The 19,800-nt window shown below is 32.4% G+C and overlaps 2 protein-coding genes across 2 annotated transcripts; one reads left to right on the top strand and one right to left on the bottom strand.

Moving 5' to 3' along the window:
- Positions 1 to 4,415: 4,415 nt before the first annotated feature.
- Positions 4,416 to 6,324, bottom strand: LOC129951984 (2-oxoisovalerate dehydrogenase subunit beta, mitochondrial). The gene is made up of 3 exons (XM_056064387.1): positions 5,238 to 6,324; positions 5,033 to 5,125; positions 4,416 to 4,750 (listed from the first exon to the last, which is right to left on the bottom strand). Exons 1-3 carry the CDS (start codon positions 6,006 to 6,008, stop codon positions 4,523 to 4,525), a joined length of 1,092 nt encoding a protein of 363 aa, XP_055920362.1. The 5' UTR covers positions 6,009 to 6,324; the 3' UTR covers positions 4,416 to 4,522.
- Positions 6,325 to 10,823: 4,499 nt separating this feature from the next.
- Positions 10,824 to 18,002, top strand: LOC129951833 (TBC1 domain family member 20). Its single transcript, XM_056064182.1, has 4 exons — positions 10,824 to 11,012; positions 16,240 to 17,015; positions 17,102 to 17,211; positions 17,508 to 18,002. Exons 1-4 carry the CDS (start codon positions 10,940 to 10,942, stop codon positions 17,716 to 17,718), a joined length of 1,170 nt encoding a protein of 389 aa, XP_055920157.1. The 5' UTR covers positions 10,824 to 10,939; the 3' UTR covers positions 17,719 to 18,002.
- Positions 18,003 to 19,800: the final 1,798 nt, after the last annotated feature.

The raw sequence follows: 19,800 nt of genomic DNA, 5'->3' as shown, positions 1-19,800 counted from the left end.
TCCTTCAAGTCATACGAATTCCACCATATATTTAAATTGCTTTTGTTTGTTACGCACATTGTTCGCTGATGATTTCCCTGTAATGGAATTTATTTTTTTGAATAAAATTAACATTTCCTTACTTATATTTTATCTATTTCACACATCTTAACACAATTTTCCTTTTGTGTCCTATAAAAATGACCTTTAAATTGCAATTCGTTGCCTGTCTTGGTGTAGAAACAACGCTAATCACATTCGGAAACGTATTGTCTGGTACGTAAAATCCGAATGCCGATTTCTCATTCCGTGAGTACAGATTTCTAATCCGTATTAGAAATAGAGAGTACAAAATATTGGTTTTCGAAAATATTTGCTTTCGAAATGCATTACAGAGTAGGGCCCCAGGCAATGGTGAAATATTCTCATATATCATATTTAAGCTGTTAAATGTTAAGACAATTGGCTCATAGTAAATGTATTCATAAATAAAATAGGTGGCGCAATAGTCCGTTGAGAACTAGGGCCTATTGACTTACAACTCTCAACCATTACAGGAATGCGAGTTATGTTGTCAGGGATGGAGGGGACCTGCATGGCTAATTTGAGAAATCACTTTTCATGCCAAAATTTACTTTTTGAAGATTTGTCAATTAACAGATTATTGTTATTAGTGGAAAGTTTTCCGTCGGTTTTTTTGGTCGCTGTAATTTTTGCAATGAAACAATTAAGTTACATTCACTTTGCCAACGTTTCGGCAGGGATTGTTGCCTTCTTCAAGGGAATCAAGAAAAATAGGAAAACAATTCAATATTAATTACATTAATTTTAATAAAAATTAAAAATAAAACTATAAATATAATTAGCACTTCGAAGAAAGAAGTTAAGTCTAAATTACCAGTTTAAAAATTAAAATAGAATATATTTATTTGAAAAAGTGGAATAATAAGACACTTAGAAACCTCAGAAATGTAGTAAGTCATTCTTGCTTAAAAGGAATACAACCCACGTAGGATTTGATAATGATGTTTAAACAAAAAAGGGCGTAAAGTAAGCCCAAGTCCGTTTTGACAAAGAAACAAAACATTTATTTCATTTGATATCAAGTAGACAATCAATTTGTTAATATCTATCAAGTATCTTGTTGATAATTAATAGCTGCAATAGGGCTGATAGCTAAAAGTTGTGTTTTCTACAAGAAATTCAAAATTTAAACCAAAAAAAGATTTGATAAAATTTAAAACTAGTCAACCTTTTCATTTTAAACCCGAAGTAGAGTAACAAAAAACAGGGGTAGTTAAATTGGGTTCCTGTCCTTATAAACATATAAAAAATAAATGTAATTGTTTTTAAAGCACTAAACAATGCAAGTGTCGTGATAGTAAATGCGTAGGACTACCATTTTGCGAGAGATTAAGAGAATAAAAATAATGTAAACGAGAAGATTGCAATAAGAAGAAGTGCTGTGCTAACCAGTTATGAAAATCAAAGGTTTTAAAAACCTAAAATATACAAAAGACAAAGACGGGAAGAACACCAAATTTAAAAGTGCTAAAAAGTCGTAAAGTTTACCTTTAATTTGTGCTGGGATCAGAAAGACGCAGAATTTAAGTCTATAGGCTTAAGCTGAAAACAAACGTTTTTGAATAGAAACAAATCCTTATTTATTTGAAAATAAATGAACAAAATAAACGTTTGTTTTTGGGCGTTGAAATTTAATAAATGGTAAGTTCATTGCAATGTACTGTAAAGTACAGATAATCTTTCTTTAGTCGCATCACACGAATGTGGAACACTTTACCAGACTCAATGTTTCCCATTCATTACAATGTGCAGACATTCAAAACCAATGTGCATCGGTATCTCCCTTCTAATCCTATCCTCCCTTTCTAATTGCTCGCACTGTGATTAATCATGATAGGGTATTCATATCCCCTTGAGTGCGCGTATAATATAAAAAAAAAAACAATCCTAGTTTAAGTACATTTGGAAGGGATTGCTGACTTTTGATCGGTTTAAGTTTTTCCTCAATATCTTTAAACACCTCCAGTAAGGTTGGTTCTTAGGTCCTTAGTTCAAATTCGGGCGGCAGAACCTACATATATGAAATAAATTTAATTGTTTTTAAAGCACTAAGCATTGCAAGTGTCGTGATGGTAAATGAGTAGAACTACCCTTTTGCGAGGAATTAGTAGAATAAAAATAGTGTAAACGAAAAGATTGCAGTAAGAAAAAGTGCTATGATAATCAGTTATCGAAATCAAAGGTGTTGAAAACCAATATACAAAACACAAACATAGGAAGAACACCAAATTTAAAAAAAAGGTGCTTAAAAGTTAACTTTTAATTTGTGCTAGGATCAAAAAGTCTAGAGGCTTAAGCTGAAAACATTTTTACACAGATGGGTCAAAAACAAAAGAAGGGATTGGTGGAGGTGTGTACTCTGAACGACTGAAATTAAGTCTGTCATTCCGCCTTCCCAATCATTGTAACCTGGCGGAACTTTTGGCGATAAAGGAAGTCTTGTCCTGGCTTAAAGAAAACGTGATATCAACATCTGATATCCGTATTTTCTCAGATAGCCAAGCCGCTATAAAATCTCTGGACTCTTTCTCTACAAACTCTATAGCAGTCCATAACTGTCGATCATCTCTAATGGAGATGGCACAACAGTTTAATATTCACCTTTGCTGGGTGCCGGGCCATAGAGACATTCCAGGTAACTGTAAGGCAGATGAACTCGCCAGGAACGGTACAGTGCGGCCCATCCTACCACCAGAGAGAAAAAACTAATTTAGTTTAGTTTTTTTCTCTCTGCCTACCACGTTTGGCACGTACTGGCATACCAATCGCTACTTGTAAACTGTTGCTAATGCAAGACGCTGTGAGGAGGGCAGGCACCAGGTGGAACAACATCACCACGTAAAACGTTCAAGGTGCTTACTCTCTGTAAGCAGATCGCATATAAGCTCGATAATAGGTGTCATAACCGGACACTGTTTAATAGGAAAGCACACCACGAGACTAGGCGTATTCGCAAATGACTTTTGCAGAAGCTGTATGGACGAGGAAGAGGAGGAAACAGTTCTTCGTCTTCTCTGCACATGCCCTGCTCTGGTTCGAAAACGCAAGAATTACCTAACAGAATTCTTCTTTAACGATCTAAATCATATCAGTATAATCAGCCTCTCACGTTTCGTAAGGGACTCAAGCTGGTTCCATTGAGCTAAGGAGGAAGCCTCAAGATTCATGTTGTATCACAATGGGTCATTAAACTGGCTTAAGTGTGTCCGTTTTCATCTTGGACAGCCACTATAACCCAACCTAATCTGAAAACGCAAAAGTTTTTGAATAAAAAAAACGTTATTTATTTGAACACAAGCAAAACAAAATAAAGTAAAGTAAGTTTATAACCATATTTGTAAAATTCAAGGTTAAAAACAAATTTCAAAAAAATCTTTCTTTGGAGACAAATATTATAAGTATCAGTTTGATAGTCGAGAATTTCTATCAATTATTCGATAAGTTGGTATTATGGGTATCAAATGGTAATTTTAGACCGTTTGTGAATATTTATCAAAAGTTCATTGAGTTTTGTTTATTTATTTTTATTTTTGAAATTGCACGTGTCAAGTACCTATTGTTTTTTTGACCACTAAAGGAAAAATTCTTTGTGCAAAAATGTAGTTGCTCTTATAAACAATTGTTTTGTTTCTTTATGTGGTATTTTTGTATTCAAGAGCAGAATAGTAAGCAACGTTTCCTACGCTCAATTGGTAACTTCCTTGGGCAAAGAATTTTACACCCGCTGCTAGTTCAAGTACATTTGAAAGGGATTGCTGACTTTTGATCGGTTTAAGTTTTTCTTCAATATCATTTAATACCTCCAGGAAGGCTTGTTTACATGTGTTCTGTCCAAAACATCTAGTGGTTAAGAGGTGGAGGATCGAGAACATTCAGCGCCTACAAGAACCTAGTATTTTCTCGAACCGATTTGAGAGATAAAAATAGGCGCTCGGAAGCGAAGCGGTTGATTATTAATTATGGACTGCGATAAAGTAAAGACTGTGTTTGAAAAGTAATAATTGAAAGTGTTGAATAAATAAGTTTGGAGCGATTTAAATAAAGTGAATTTGTGTTTTATTTACAAAGTGTGAATAAGTTTCAATTGTCGTACCAAGCCCAATAATACAATATGTTTAATGATTTGAAGCACTGAAAATACTTAATCTTCTTCTGGTAAATATCATTTTTTATTCGAGATCGTAAACAAATCGCAAATAAATGTGTCCATTTTTATTATATACCACGAATTCAAGTACCTCTGAATAAAAAATGTTTTCCTCATTGTTGAGAATATTCCGTTTTTCTTGCACCTTTGTTTTAAATGCAATCGTACCCTTGTTTGGTTGCTTCTGTTTAAATTATACAAACAATCTTTTTATTACTCAACTTTATTTCCATTTTACAAACATAAAAAAAAACATGCACTATATACATTAATTACAAAAAGATACCATATTACAGAAAAAGGAAACAATTGTTAGTATTCCAATGCTTTTTTAACAGCGGCGAGGCATCTGTGCTTATCAGGTAAGTAGAATGGTTCAAACACCTGAGGAAAAGGTGTATCCCAACCAGTGACTCTGAAAACAGGTGCTTCCAGATAAAGAAAGCAAGCTTGTTGAATGTATGCAGCGATTTCGGCACCGAATCCTTGTGTCAAAGGTGCTTCATGTGCCACCAAAACTCTTCCGGTTTTCTTTACGGACTGAAAAAAAAGTAAAAGTAATGCGATTTTAGTAAATTTCATACATCATACAAATCAGTTTGAAAATGATTTAATCCAAGCCAATGCTGAACAACATTTAAAAAAATGAATTTCCTATTTTCTTCATAATGTTTAAGTCTCCTAGAACTCAGTCATATGAACTAATACCTACACGTTCCTTTATTGCACTACAATATGTCATTGGTAAAACAATACAAATCGTTGATATAAAAAAAAAATGTAGGACCTTTTTTCAGTTTGTAATAAAGATAATATACTTACATTTACTACAGTTTCCTTGTCCCATGGCAATATGGAAACTAAATCAATTACTTCACAGTTGACATCATAGTTTTGTTTGGCCAGGTCTGCAACCTTCAAGAGAAAAACTTTTTGTTCAAATAAAAATTCCAAATATACTGTGCATACTATGCTGGACGCAGTAAGGAGAGCTCTGCTCATAGACTAGAAACAGTCATTAAATTACCTCCAAAAGAACATGCACTTGAGTTCCCCAACCGATTAAAGTCACATCATTCCCTTTTCTTAAAATATCTGCCTTGCCTAGAGGTGCGGTATAGTCATTAATTGGAACATCGTCCACAGCTGCTCTATATAGGGTTTTTGGTTCAAATATAATGCAAGGATCTTTATCCTTAATGCATGCCAGCAGTAAGCCCTTAGCTTTGGCTGCCCCACGAGGAACAACAACTTTCAGACCAGGAGTGTGCGCAAAATAAGCTTCGGGGCTTTGCGAATGATAAAGAGCTCCATGACCTACGGCTCCGCATGGAGCTCGGATTGTAAGTGAACCACAGTCAAAAGAGTTACCCGATCGATATCTATTCTTTGCGGCTTCATTGACAATTTGATCGAAGGCAGGAAAAATATAATCGGCAAACTGAATTTCAGCAATTGCTGTTGCTCCTGCATTAGCCACCCCAATGGCAAATCCAGCTATACCCTGTTCACAGAGAGGAGTGTTGAAAACTCGCTGCCTTCCATATTTCTTTTGCAGGTTTAGGGAGCATCTGAAAACACCACCGAAGCCAACATCTTCACCGAAGACAAGTGCTGATTTGTCACTTTCGAGAGCTAAGTCCATGGCATTGTTAATAGCCTGAAACATATTCATCTTCTGCGCAGTTCCATCATTTTGTTTTGTTTTATCTGGATAGTATGTGAAATGTGACCGATTCTGCGCGATTCCGATTTTACAAATTGTTTTTAAATGCGGTCTTCGAAGTAGGTTTGTCATTTTAAAGTAAGAAGTTAGAGGTGTTATGTTATTTTATTTTTATGATAATGATGATAAGAAATTTAAATAATTTACTACTGGTTATTGTTGTTGACCCCATGGTGATAAGAAAAAATATAACACGAACTGTATATCATTCCAATATTCCACTAGCGCCTTCACTTTGAAGAACTGACATTTTTGTGTTTGACTTTTTACAAATTCGGCAGACAAATCAAAGGAATTTAAAATTTTGTCAAAGACGCTATTATTATGTTGTCACAAATTTAGAGTCTTTAATGCTAGTGATTTTTGCCAAATTATCACATTTTTCAATACAATTGAAGTGTTTAGTTGAAAAATGGGATAAGTGACATTACGTGCGTTTTGTTCGCATTTCATATATATGGCGCTTTTCTTTTTTAGTTCAGAGCAGAGCTCGAACTGTCAAAAGAATAAAGCTTTATTCACATGAGCACGACCAACGACCAACGAATGAACGAATATTCGTCGATTTTGACATTTCTTTCACATGAGAGTTTTTATTCGTTGGGAGTGTGGATAATGTGGAACGCGAATAAAGTTTGACAGTTCGTATCAACTTCAATTTTTTTCGCGACCAATAAATTTGTTTTCTTAAATTTATTAATATTTGATATTGAAAAGTAAAAGTATGCATCATAAATCAAATAGAAAATATATTGCTATCGTTTTGTTAAGAATTTGTGTGGAAATATGTCTTCAAACGTATATAAGCTCACATTTTGTAAGTCATTCGTCGTTCGTTGGTCGCGCTCATGTAAATGCTGCTTAATTGTGTTTCTTTTTGAGCTCTGATCGTTCAGAGCTTCGAATTTGTGTTTCTTTTTTAGTTCTGAACATGTTCGGAGCACGCTCTGTGAGCTCAGAATAAAATAACAGAGTAAACGGAGTAAAATGCTGAACACAAACAATTTGATATTTGAAAACCGGGAAAAAAAATTTATCGTCAGAACAATAAAAATGGCGAAAGAGGCCAGTCGCTTTAGTGCAGAAGGAAACATAATTTAGAAAAAAATATTTGCATATAGCATTTTTATGAATCAAATTTATTTCAGAAGTCAAATGGACCAACTCTATGACTGTTTTATTAAATAATTAAAATCATGACAGTTTAATGCTCAATTTGTTTCATAATTAAATCAGAGAGCTCTGAACATACTCTGCTCAGAACTTAACTCTACTCTGCTCGCTCAGACTCGCGAAAAATGAAAATAGTAAAGGGAGAAATTCATAATTGCCTGTCTATTACCCTGGTTACAAGAGGAGATCGAGGAATCGAATCGAATCGAATTGAGATTTCGATCCAGGTATATGGTGGCACTGAATCGAGGAATCGAATTCAAATGGAATCGAAATGACATTTGGGTTGTATTTGTGTGCGTACTGCTAAGTGAATAACTTTCAAATTTTTTGACAATGCTCTCAACACAAAGACGAGCGTCAAATTTAATTCAGCTTAGAAACAAAAATACTCCATTTAAATGGAGTATTTTTGCTTAGAACAAACAAGATGGAAAAAACTTATCGCACGCACACAAGCAAGACCTCACACACCAATAACTCGATTCCCCGATTCAGGTTTACAAACAAATTTTCGATTCGATTCACCTCTTTCAGTGGGATCGGATCGAGTAATCCTAGTTCGATCCGATCCAGGTCTATACGGCGCTAAATCCTGATTCAATTCGGATTCAATTCTCCTTGTAAACGCGGTATATACGCGTTATGCCCACAACGTTGTGCTCACAACACTATGTGTCTACATGTGTTGTGACTACTCATGAGTCATGACCCCTTTTCCATTTTGTTTTGTGGAACGACAAACAAAACGACAAAACGATCCGCAGTGGCCAGATATTTGTATTTAAAAATTGGTACAACTGAAAGAAGATCTGTCAAAACAATAATAAAAAACTTCAAAAAGGGGGTTTGTTCGTAGACTACTACATTAACATGTGGTGTTGAAGCGAGCTTGAAGCTCGCCTCAATTCTTTATATACCTGAATCGAGTTGAGATTTATCTATTCTAAACTGAGATAAACCTTTTTTTGGAAACATAGCAAAACATAAATATCTTTTCTATTGTTTTTTCTTGCAAAATAAGCCCAGTTAGTCCATTTTCACTAAAAAATAAATAATATCAACAGTAATAGATTCGTTTTTTCCGCAATTGAAAACACACATGATTCCAAATGCAGAACTACTCAACGAACACAACCATCAAGATACAAATGCAATATCAATCGTACCAGCATTTGAGAACGAAATCACATAAGATCCATTCGAGGGTCGTATAAATGTCAAAAACCTATCCATAGTGGGATTCTACTCTAACTTTTATCGGTGTTATTCTCACTATGGATATTGTTTTTGTTATTCGTGTAAAATCCTACTTTACTATGGATAGATTTCACAACAAAACACGGGTATTTGCAACATTTCTTCATCCAAACGCTTTCATTGATTTTTATATTTGGAAATATTTGATCGACCAGGTTAGCTTCGTAACTTCATAACGAGATTTGGCCTAATTTCATGATTTAAGACCATATTTTATTTTGTAAAGGGCAAATGTTATCTAGACCACTAGTAGAAAACGCCTTTTTCATTTTGAGTGATGCTTGCGCAGCAATTTTGATTAATGTTTGATTTCTATGACGGAGTTTGGCAATTCTAAATTCAAATTCAGCCATTTACATTTTCAGTGATGTTTGTAAAACAGATTTTGTTGACATTTATTGAATATATGTACGAATAACAAATACAACATCCGCAGAAGAATAGAGGTAAAATAAAACCTTCATGAGGAAGAAATTTGAATTTTATGGGATAATCGAAAGCATTTATCATTATACAAACAATACAGTTGTTAGCTGTCAAAAGCGTCATCTAGAAGTAAAAAATATCTTTTATTGGTTGCATTTTAGCTTACGATATTCACAATCTAAAGCGAAGGCAAAGTCTAAGGTAATATACACGAACGCGTGGTGGTTGAAAAACGACTTATGACGTCATTAATAGCTAAAGATGAGTTTTAATATTTTGAAAGAATTTATTTTTAACTTATGTCAACTAATTTTTGCTAGATTATTTACTTATATATTTTTCCAATGCACTCATATTATTTGGTGCCTTCGTATTAATTGTAACTACAACTATGAAATTAAATTCTAAAAGAGTTTCTTGCAAAGTCTTCAAAAAAAGGAATAGATACAAAAATTCAAATCATACTCCTTATTCTGATTTTGAACCATGCTTAGCATAAAATCAGTCTTTGAGTTCTCTACGCTCTTTTTTGTGTAGTTTTGTATTATTCATTGTAAACAAAAATGAAGTTTTATTTTGACTGACTCTACTAACAGCCTATTCTGGAAACCTCACAAGTCACTATAACATCATAACTCGAGGTGAACTTCATTTTGCGATGTCCTCTTTGGCAGATCATAATCTGATTTCTGAGACTGAGGATTTGTTGGGTAATTTTTATTTGAAAAGAATTCAGGATTTCTCCTGGCAAAGTCTATTTAAAATTCAAGCTGCTTCGGCGAAGATCTTTTATTGCTTTGTTCATCTAAAATAATAATTAATAAAACACAATGTATAAACATCCTCCGAATTATTTACCAATAGATTTCATTATTATTATTTATCAATGTTCCCGAGAATCCAAATTGGTTTGAATTTGTTCTGACAAACCAAACAGCTGACCAAACTCACAGTAAGAAATTCACCTCTCACTGTGGTGAATCATTGGTGAAATTTCTTAAGAGGTTTTTCGTAGAATACGAAATTGTGACAATTTCATGAGAAACCTCCCAAAAAATTTAGACTTGTGAGAATCACAACTTTAGAATAAGCCTGTAAGTTTCTTACGTTATTTATTAAGACTATAGGTTACGAACGAAGCCTTTTCCTTCAGTTCGTATTTCATTAAGATAAATTGATTTACTGTGAATCGTAACATGGGTATTCTTTCTAACTATTAAGCGTGGAAGTGGGGTGACATAAAGTGGTGACACGTTCAAATATAAAATCTATAGAATTATTATGGAATTGTTTCAAGGTGGCGTTGAAAGTTTTATATCCAAAAGTTAAGTAAACAAAACTGCAATAGCTAATTTCATAATTTCCGCCACCCCTATAAAAACCCAATATGATAATACTGTAGGTTTCATACAAAGGAGACACGCTATTGGCACCTGGTAAGTTGCTTTCCACATCACCTGGAAGTCAGCAAGTATATTGACAAATTGATATTCTTTTCGAACTTTCTTAATTCATTTCCCATCGAAAAACATTGATTCATACAAATAATTTTGTATGAACCGGTACCAATATTATGATTTTAAAGGAATAATAATGTGTTTATGTCTAAATCAGTGGGAAAATAAATCGAGAATGCAATTCAAAATGTCTAATATGTATTTAAACATTACAAACAAATCAACTACACTTTCTCGTATCTATCGCTGACTGCCAGATTCTGTGACTTCATGTGTCAATAGGAATTAATCTGAAGTGAGGTCAATGGAATACCATATTTTATTTTCGAGTTTGTTAACTTAAATGTTCGGATTTGCCTTGAATTTTTAAATCACCACATATACATTTTAATAAATGTCATTCTCTATTCAGTTTGATTTTGAATTGGGAAGAGTGAGATAGAATGTTGAGATGTAAAGATGGAAGAGTGATTTTAAACAAAATTTCCAGGCGTACCCTATTTGATATTTGTGGAAATCCTTTCTGGAATTTCACCCATCTCCTATTGCTTCAAACTAAATTTGACATTGACACTTATGTGTTGTCAATCTTCTTATTAGACAAAAAAAAAAAACGATTTCTCTTATCAATCCCATTATTAAAATAATGCAGTAAATTTATTTTAAAATAAATGCTCAACAGTCAAAATGCCTTCTAAAATTAACAATTTGGAACCCCTTCTGCCGATTACGGATGCCACGAAGTTAACTTTTGAAAATGGTAAATACGAAGTTCAATTAAACAAAAATTCTCTTAACCAAACCAACAACAAAACTAAAGTTTATTTAGTATACATTATTAATCATTGGATCCCAAATGATTGCATAGAAAAATTGTTGATTATTTGAAATAAGTTGATAACTATACACACAAACTTAATATTATTTTTCATTAAATTGATTTTGTTTTCTCATTTTAAGATTAGCTATTTGTAAAATGAACTATTTGAAAGGAAGGGTGAAAGTACACTTAACAAATAAAAAAGTCACGAAACTGATGTCATACATATATTTTCATAACAAATAACATCATCGTAGTTTATTTATACCTACCAGGATTCTTGTCTTTTTTTCATGTTGAGGGTTGGCTATTTTTTGATAAGTCCTCTGGATATTCATGTATATTTTTTCTTGAGGAAAACGTAATATGTTTTTCATAATATCTTTTTACAATGTATTAACCGATTTTAACGAGCCAACATACCATAAACCTGAAAAAATATGTTTTCGTATTACATTTTCTGAAAGTGGTGGAAGCAAATATACATAGGTACTCCGTGGTTACTAATTTTTTGAGCAAAAGATAACTCACCTTAAAAGAAATGAGTTATTTCTCAAAAGTCATTAACCTCCTCTTAAATGTAAAAGAATACATTAAAAAAATGTTATTTACTCTTTAAGTTCGTCTTCTATGTTTGATGATTAAAAAACTTTTATGCATAGGTTGACATGAATGTACATTTCAATTTAGTTTAAATGAAATAATCGATATCTTATGTGTTGCACTTGTCAACATGAGTCCAAAGGTCCAAATACAAAAAACAGTTTCTTTAAAATATACATACCTATGGAATATTTTATTTAAGGGAAAATGAAACTTTGGTATTTGGAATTTTGACGTATTAATTGAATTTTTTTTATTGATTAAATTAATTAATAAATTAGAAATTCGACCTAGTAATTCTTGGTTTATCTTTGGAACTTCATTTTAAAAATATTTTCAACTAGAGGATTTCTTCACATCTAATCACATCTGTAGAACTCGGCTTAAAATCATTGTTAGGTTCTAGGAATTTTAGATCTCAATTGAATGGAACTGCGTTCTTACGTGCTTTTGCAATTTTTGTAGCAACGCGTAGCTATTTCTGGTTTAAGATTCTAAAAAACGTGTTCGTTGCTGTAGACATTTATTTTAGATTTTTTTTTGGTATTCTAACTTTTATTTCAAATACAAATTGTGTTTTAATGGATTTCGTTGAAGATTGGTGTTGCTCTGAGCACCTTTTCTTGAATAAAAAAACAGGAGGAGTTGGTTCCGTTTTCATTCTTTCCACTTTTTCTTAAAAACTTGAACCATCAATTCAGATATTAATGTTTTGCAATCTCTATAATGATGCATGCAATTTAAATGATAACAATTATGCTTTGAAAATAATACATAGGTAATAAGAATGCAGATAATGTCCTTACTAGCTTGTTGTCAATAAACAGATTTACATATCTAAACTTTTATCCGATTTTCTCTTATGTCTTTGTGCAGACTTAATTGTCATGATCAATATAACCGCTAATATGTATAATGTCTCCGCAATCTTTGATGTGATAAATATGTTAAACTAAAATAAAGCGCAAGAAAAGTAAATAAGTTAATGGGTTTTAGTGTTGATGTATTGATTGGTTTTTTAAATACTAAAATCACAAAAATTTTCCATAAGGTAAACCATTACCATACAATAAGTAGATTGAGCCAAAAGAAGGCCCAAATGGCATGAAAGGCGTCTATATCCTCACGTAACTTTATCAGTATTGTCTCGTCAATCGTTGTCAATATAAGTTCAGTACATTTCAAATACTCTTATTATACTATGACTGAAATATTTAAATAAACTCAACGAAATATAATGTTTGTTCAATAACTTGAAAATGTAATGAGTTTTAAACTTCGTTTTTGTCTTTGGGAAATTTCGAAAATTTGCAAAAAATGTATTGTTAAAAAACGCAGACGATAAAACTATAATATCAAAATGTTTGTTACATGTCTGATATTTTGTAAAACAATTCGGTCTAATAGAAGGAAGATAAGACTACATTTTATTCACAATTAACATAACTTGGCTTCAAAAATATATTTTGTTTAACTACTTTGGATTAGTGTTTTGTACAAGAGCGATACTAAAATCATTGCCTGTCGAATATACCAATGTTCCTCTGTCCCCAAAGTTGCAATAGTTTCAGCAAATTTTAATATTGAAGGTATATATGTATGTTGAACGACAACCGTCTGGCGAATTAATTGTTTCCAATATCATTATAAAGTTCTCTTTTGCAATTCCAAAATTACAATTGTTTTATTTATTTAACAAAAATTAAAAGAGATTACCAATGTTTTCTATATACACAAAATTCGACATAGGGTTAGAATAGATAGAAGATTCGATTCATCTCTTAATTTTCTTCGTAACCGAATTAATTGTTTTTTTTTTTTGAGTTTTTATTTTCATTTTGTAACAAAACTAAACTACACCGAAACATTTTTACTTCAATTTGCTTAGTTATCAATCGAAATTATTAGCAGACGATACCTACTTAGCTATCGTGCAAACGCTATCGTCCAACGATTATCGTTTTACGGAATGACCCCGCAGATTTTCATAAATTTTGTTTTGATAAACTGCCGATTGATGATGCGCTAGTTTTTCTTAACTTAAATTTTCTTCATTTTGACCCCTATCCCGTCTTGTATACATACAAACATATGTATATGCCGAATATTTTCCTAAGTTATTAATTAGCCCAACATCATAGACAAGTAGCCAAAAATCAGAACTATCAGATTAAACGCGTGGTTTTACGTACACATTACAAAAGCAAGTAGTTTCTTAACATTGCATTTTAATAAATTCTTTAAATCTGGGGACTGAGTTGCCGAAATTTTGGCAGTGTTCTACTGGGATCCTAGCCCTTTTACCAAAACCATTCTTTTGCTGACTTTTCGTCGTTAGTCGTATCATTTGCTTCCTATTTTCAATGTTCCAATTGCATATTCTATTCCATGCAATCATTCAATTAGATAAATTGTCAACATCTAATCTAGTCCATGCTCCCCTTATTCGATAAATTATCCTCCAATATATGTATCTTAACTGTAACATATTATTGTTTTAGCACGTTTCGTCATATGCACATGCAGTAATTTACGTGACAAGTGACGCGTCATTTTTAAATTGTATTCTGCATTTGTTTTGGGTACGATTTAATTTAATTTATAAAAAATAAAAGCAATCGTTGGTTCGCCAGTTTACTTATGTGAAGTGATTTAAGGCAAACACTCCCCCATAGTTCCACGTTCAATGTACGTTGATGCTTGAAATCATCGGCACTGTGGCGTAATATTGAAACATTTCAGCTAATAAATATATTATTGTGCTGCAGCTGTCGTTGCCAGGGGACAGTTTTCAACAGAGATCTTAAACTCACTGGATTTACCATGCATGCCACAACAACTAAAATTAGATCTCTGGTTTCATTGTTCTGAGAAAATAAATACAAAATTAAAGTAACCATTATTCACGATGATGGTAACAGCGCTCCTTCTTGATTCTTAACTAACAACCAAAATGTTCACTTCAAAACAAGTTTTGCCATTTCAGCTACTACATATATACATACAGTGGTGCTAGAAACATTCCGGATATTTTTGGTCAAGTTTATACCCAAGAATGTACAATTTGTTTTCCATTTTCTATAATGTAATTAGATCATGCAACAATTAAAACAAGTTAAAATAATCCACACAATAAAGATGGTAACAAAAAATTTAATGAATTCAGAAATCGTCTGCTAAAAACTAACCGGATTTTTGTCACTAAATCTTAAAAATTAATATTTTGTCCAGTATCCTTTATTTTTAAAAACTTCTTGACATCGACGAGGCATTGACATTATTAAATTGTCGATTATAGAGGCAGGAATATTCTCCCACTCATTCTTCAGAGCTGCAAAAAGAGAGCTTTCCAACCCTCCTTTTTAAAACTGCCCACAATTTCTCGATGGGGTTTAAATCGCGAGATTGGGACGGGCACAAATATTTTTCGTTGCAAACCACTCTTTTAGCAGCTTTGAAGAATGTTTGGGATTATGATCCTGCTGAAAAACCCCAACGCGAAGGCATTTCCTCTTCAGCATATGGCAGCATTGTTGACTCCAAAATATCCCTATATTGAAAACGGTCCATAATTCCTGAGATTTGATGTATCGGACCAACGCCTGCACCGGAAAGGCAACCCCAGACCATCACTGAGACACCACCGTGCTTAACCGTGGGGAGTACATTTGCTGGCTTTAAACGTGTTCCTTTCGAGCGCCTTACTGTCATTCTACCATCAAAATAAGTTGAATTTGGTTTTATCACTGAAAAGCACACTTTTCCATATTCTTATAGTCCAGTTCAGATGATTTTTTGCAAATTCAACCCTGATTAAATATTGTAATTAAAAAATTGAAAGTCTTTACCATACACCTATCATATTTTACCTTTTTTCATGGCGCTATAGATACATTTAGATCCTCACAGATGTTTTTCGAGGACGCAAAAGGGTCCTTAAGAACAAAATTCTTTAAGCGCCTATCTGTTTTAGCTGTTGTTTTGCAAGGGCGTCCACCACGATGTTCTGCTTCTACTGATTTTCCGGTTCTAATCTTTTTGATAATGTCATAAACCGTTGAAGTTGGAATTTTCAGCATTTCAGCGATTACATTTTGTTTCGTACCGTGTTGATACTTTTCCAACACTTTATAACGATAATGTTTTAGCCATTTTATTAATCGAATACATTTCTATTTAGACAGCTCACAACCTGCTTAGTTTTTTTAATTAATTATGTTATCCAAATGACAAGAAAAACCGTTACCTAAACATCAAGACTCGAAGTTTTGTATAAAATCCGGTTGGTTTTGAGCAGGGATGTTATGGGGTTTTATATATTTTATATTTATTTATTTTTTATCATCAGATCATTATTTTTTTAAAGTAATTATAAAGTATACCAATATGTTTTTGAAATAAATACAAACAACAAATTCAGTTTGATTTTTCCTAGTTGATATTAAGGAAGGTATTATACAAAAAAAATCCGGAATGTTTCTAGCATCACTGTATATAGCCACGCAGATTGTGTGACGTTAAATATGTATTATTTGTTTAACTACTCTTTTCTTTTCAATTTCAGACCCAGAAAACAATGCCGAAAGCAGAAAACGATCACATATTACCAACCTAATTGAAGGCAATAAAATAACATTGGAAAATTGTCGATCGCTTGCGCGATCCGAATACGGACTTGTGAGTGATGAATTGAGAAAAATACTCTGGCCCATCTTGGTCGAAGTAGATGCATCAAATACAGAATTGTCACAGCAAATTGATGATTTAAAGCTCCATGCAGAATATAACCAAGTTGTGTTGGATGTTAATAGATCTCTTAAGCGTTTTCCACCCGGAATTCCGTATGAACAAAGAATAGCTCTTCAGGATCAACTAACAGTTCTGATTATGCGGGTGATAAATAAATATCCAGATCTGAGGTACTATCAGGGATATCATGACGTTGCGATAACATTCTTGTTAGTTGTTGGTGAAAAAGTATCATTTGCTGTGATGGAAAAGCTCTCAACAAGTCATTTTAAGGAGTGTATGCATGAAACAATGGACCCCACACAGAGGCGCTTAATGTTCATCTATCCAATTATTAAAAACGAAAATCCAGACCTGTATAATTTTTTGAAAAAATCATCTGTTGGAACTCTTTTCGCCCTGCCATGGGTACTAACTTGGTTTGGTCATAGCCTAAAGTCTTACAAATGCGTTGTCAGACTCTATGACTTTTTCCTAGCATCACCAATGTATTTTTCAATTTATGTGACGGCTGCAATAGTTTTATATCGGGCTAAGGAAGTTTTAAAGGAAGATTGCGACATGGCTTCTATTCATTGTCTTCTTTCACAGGTAAAACTATTCAAAATCATATTTTGTCAATAACAATAAATATTTATCCTTATCATTTACAATTTCAATACATTTTTTTCTAAAAGTTACCAGACGAAATTCCATTTGAAGAACTTCTTAAAGATGCTGGCGTTCTTTATGATAAGTACCCTTTGTGTACCCTAGAACAAGATGTTGACACAATGATTCGAAACGAGTATGTTCTTAATAGCGTTCATTTGCTGCAAAATCGTCTAACTCAAAGTATAACATTTCAATATAAATACAATTAAAGAATTGGTATTATAATTAAAAAACGAAAAGAGTTTAATAAAAAGGACTCTCGAGTTTTTAAGAGCAATCAGAAGTGAGCAAAAAAGATGTCACTTCTGATTGCATACTCAAAAAACGACACATTTTGAGCTTTAACGATATTGCAGCCAATGAGCGATACGTCTATGAATGTATGAACACATATTTATAAAGGATTGTATTATTTTTCTACCATTAAAGATTGGAAGAACGTCAAAGAGAAGTTGAAAGAAGTACCGCCGCTAGAAAAAAATTACTTGAAGAACGGAGATACAAGAAAACACTTCCTGATAATATATTACCAACATTTTTGCTTAAAAAATCATTCATCGTTACAACTACATTCTCCATCTTATTTGGAATTTGTGCATATTACTACAAAAGTCAGTATTGGTCTTCTAGTGTTAGTTGATTAATGTCGAACTTGGGTGCAACGTACATCCCATTGAAGCCTGGATTTAAAATAGATTTCAATATTATATGTTAATAATTCAGTTTAAAACTTATATTATATATTAAATATTAAATAACTGCTTTGTAAATTAAGTTAATTTAAGATACGTAAAGTAAGACTTTTATTTAATATAATATATAAATATATGTATAGTATGTATATGAATGCAATTTGTTAAAAAAAAAGAAAACTATATGCGAATGGGCATGAATGAAAAAAATAAACGCTTTGGTTGGACTTGATACTTTAAAAGATCTTTAAATACTTTATATACTATGTATATTAGTAGGTATTGGTTTTGCATAAAACTAAGTTCGAAGTTTTAATCAAATTTAACACTATATGACAAACGAATTTAAATCCAACTCAAAAAACATCCATCAATATTCGCTTCACTCTCAGATAATTTAATGGATTCTTCTGATTTTTCATTGTCATGTTTTCACCAACTTAAATGAAAGTAGAGATTTCTATTTTAATCTGCAACAATTATTACATATCTCTTCTAGCTTAAGTGGGACTACGAAGTTCTGCTTAAAGTTCAAAAAATTAAATTTTGAAAATCCAAATAATATATAAGATGTGCAAAAATTCTTATATCTATTTGTATGAAAAGTGCTCTGTATTTTGGAAATATTTTAAAAGTATGGTCCGTGACTTCAGCGTGGAGTAAATATTTCGGTAAATATTGGGGCTTTAACTTTGCCTAAGCTCATTGGTTTTGGAATACAAAAATATTTTAAAATCATGTTCTCTATTCTTAGATATAAGGAAAAATAATATTTTTATTTGATAAACTGAAATATCTCTTCTTTATCTTTATATTCGCGTGATTTATAATAAAAATCTAATAGTTTGAAAGAATTGTTATATCTTAGAGGGTTCAATTGTTGGTCTATAATATTTCTTTTCCTTACAGGACATGCAGAAAATCCTTTACGGAACTTATTACGGTGATATTAGTACCAAATGATAAATCCAAAAAATATCTCTCATACTCAGTACGCTGATTTCTCGGAATAATCAGTGATGACATAAACTATTTTTCGGTTCTCATGATTAGCTTATAACTATTCAATAGATATAATGTCATTCTCTATCGTATTACTCAGTCTAACAAAAAAATTATACAGGGCCAGATTCTGTAACAAACGAAACGAAAGCGATTGGTCGTTTTTTAAAAACGAAAGAAAATGTGCGAAAATGATAATTGGCATTTTGTATCGCATTTCGTTTTTGGTTCTGTGTTCGTTTATGGTTCAAAATCAACAAAATTTGATTGCATACTTCTAGGATGTTGACAGCTGTCAAATATCTTGATAGAGGGAAATTAATTCTAATCGATACATTAACTCAAAAAAATCGATATGTATATGATTAAAGAAATAAAATGAGGCAAAATTAAGAAAAAGAAGGTTCGTTTAGTTAACTTTCTAAGGATTTCAACTTCAATTTTGGTGATTGTTAAGTAAAAAACAAAAATATAATAATAAAACATTACATTTCGATTAAAGTAAAATTGTATAACTATAAATAGTTAAGAAGACTCATCACTATGATTGTGACAGATTGTGTTTTACCAGAAAGGAAATGTTTTAAAGAACTTCGCTTGCAGGTTGCAATGATTAAAAAGAGCATCGCTTGCAATGTAAGTATTTCTACAATTAAATTTTATTTCACTTTCTATTAAGGACCTCCAACACAACACCTGCCCAAAAAGAAATTTTACTCGCTTACATGCGCAAGTATCCATCAATGGCAACAAATAGCCAAGCAGAGAACTTAGGCAGGGACCTGAACAACAAACGATGGGAAGCACTTACCTCAAAGCTTAACTCGAATGGGGCCCCATCAAAAATTGTAAAGCCTGGAAGAAAGTTAGTTATGTTTATATAATTTTTTTTATTATCATCATAAACTTCATTCTTTTTTAGACATAGGCCGACTATTAACACCGCACAAAGCAAACACTTGCAGAGAATAAAAACTCTACACAAAACTGGTGGTGGGCCATTCAAGAAAAAAGAACTAACTCCGTTT

This window comes from Eupeodes corollae, chromosome 3, assembly GCF_945859685.1.
Source record: "Eupeodes corollae chromosome 3, idEupCoro1.1, whole genome shotgun sequence".
Taxonomy (NCBI): Eukaryota; Metazoa; Arthropoda; class Insecta; order Diptera; family Syrphidae; genus Eupeodes; species Eupeodes corollae.
The sequence above is the reverse complement of the archived record's forward strand: the minus strand, read 5'-3'. Positions and strand labels throughout refer to the sequence as shown.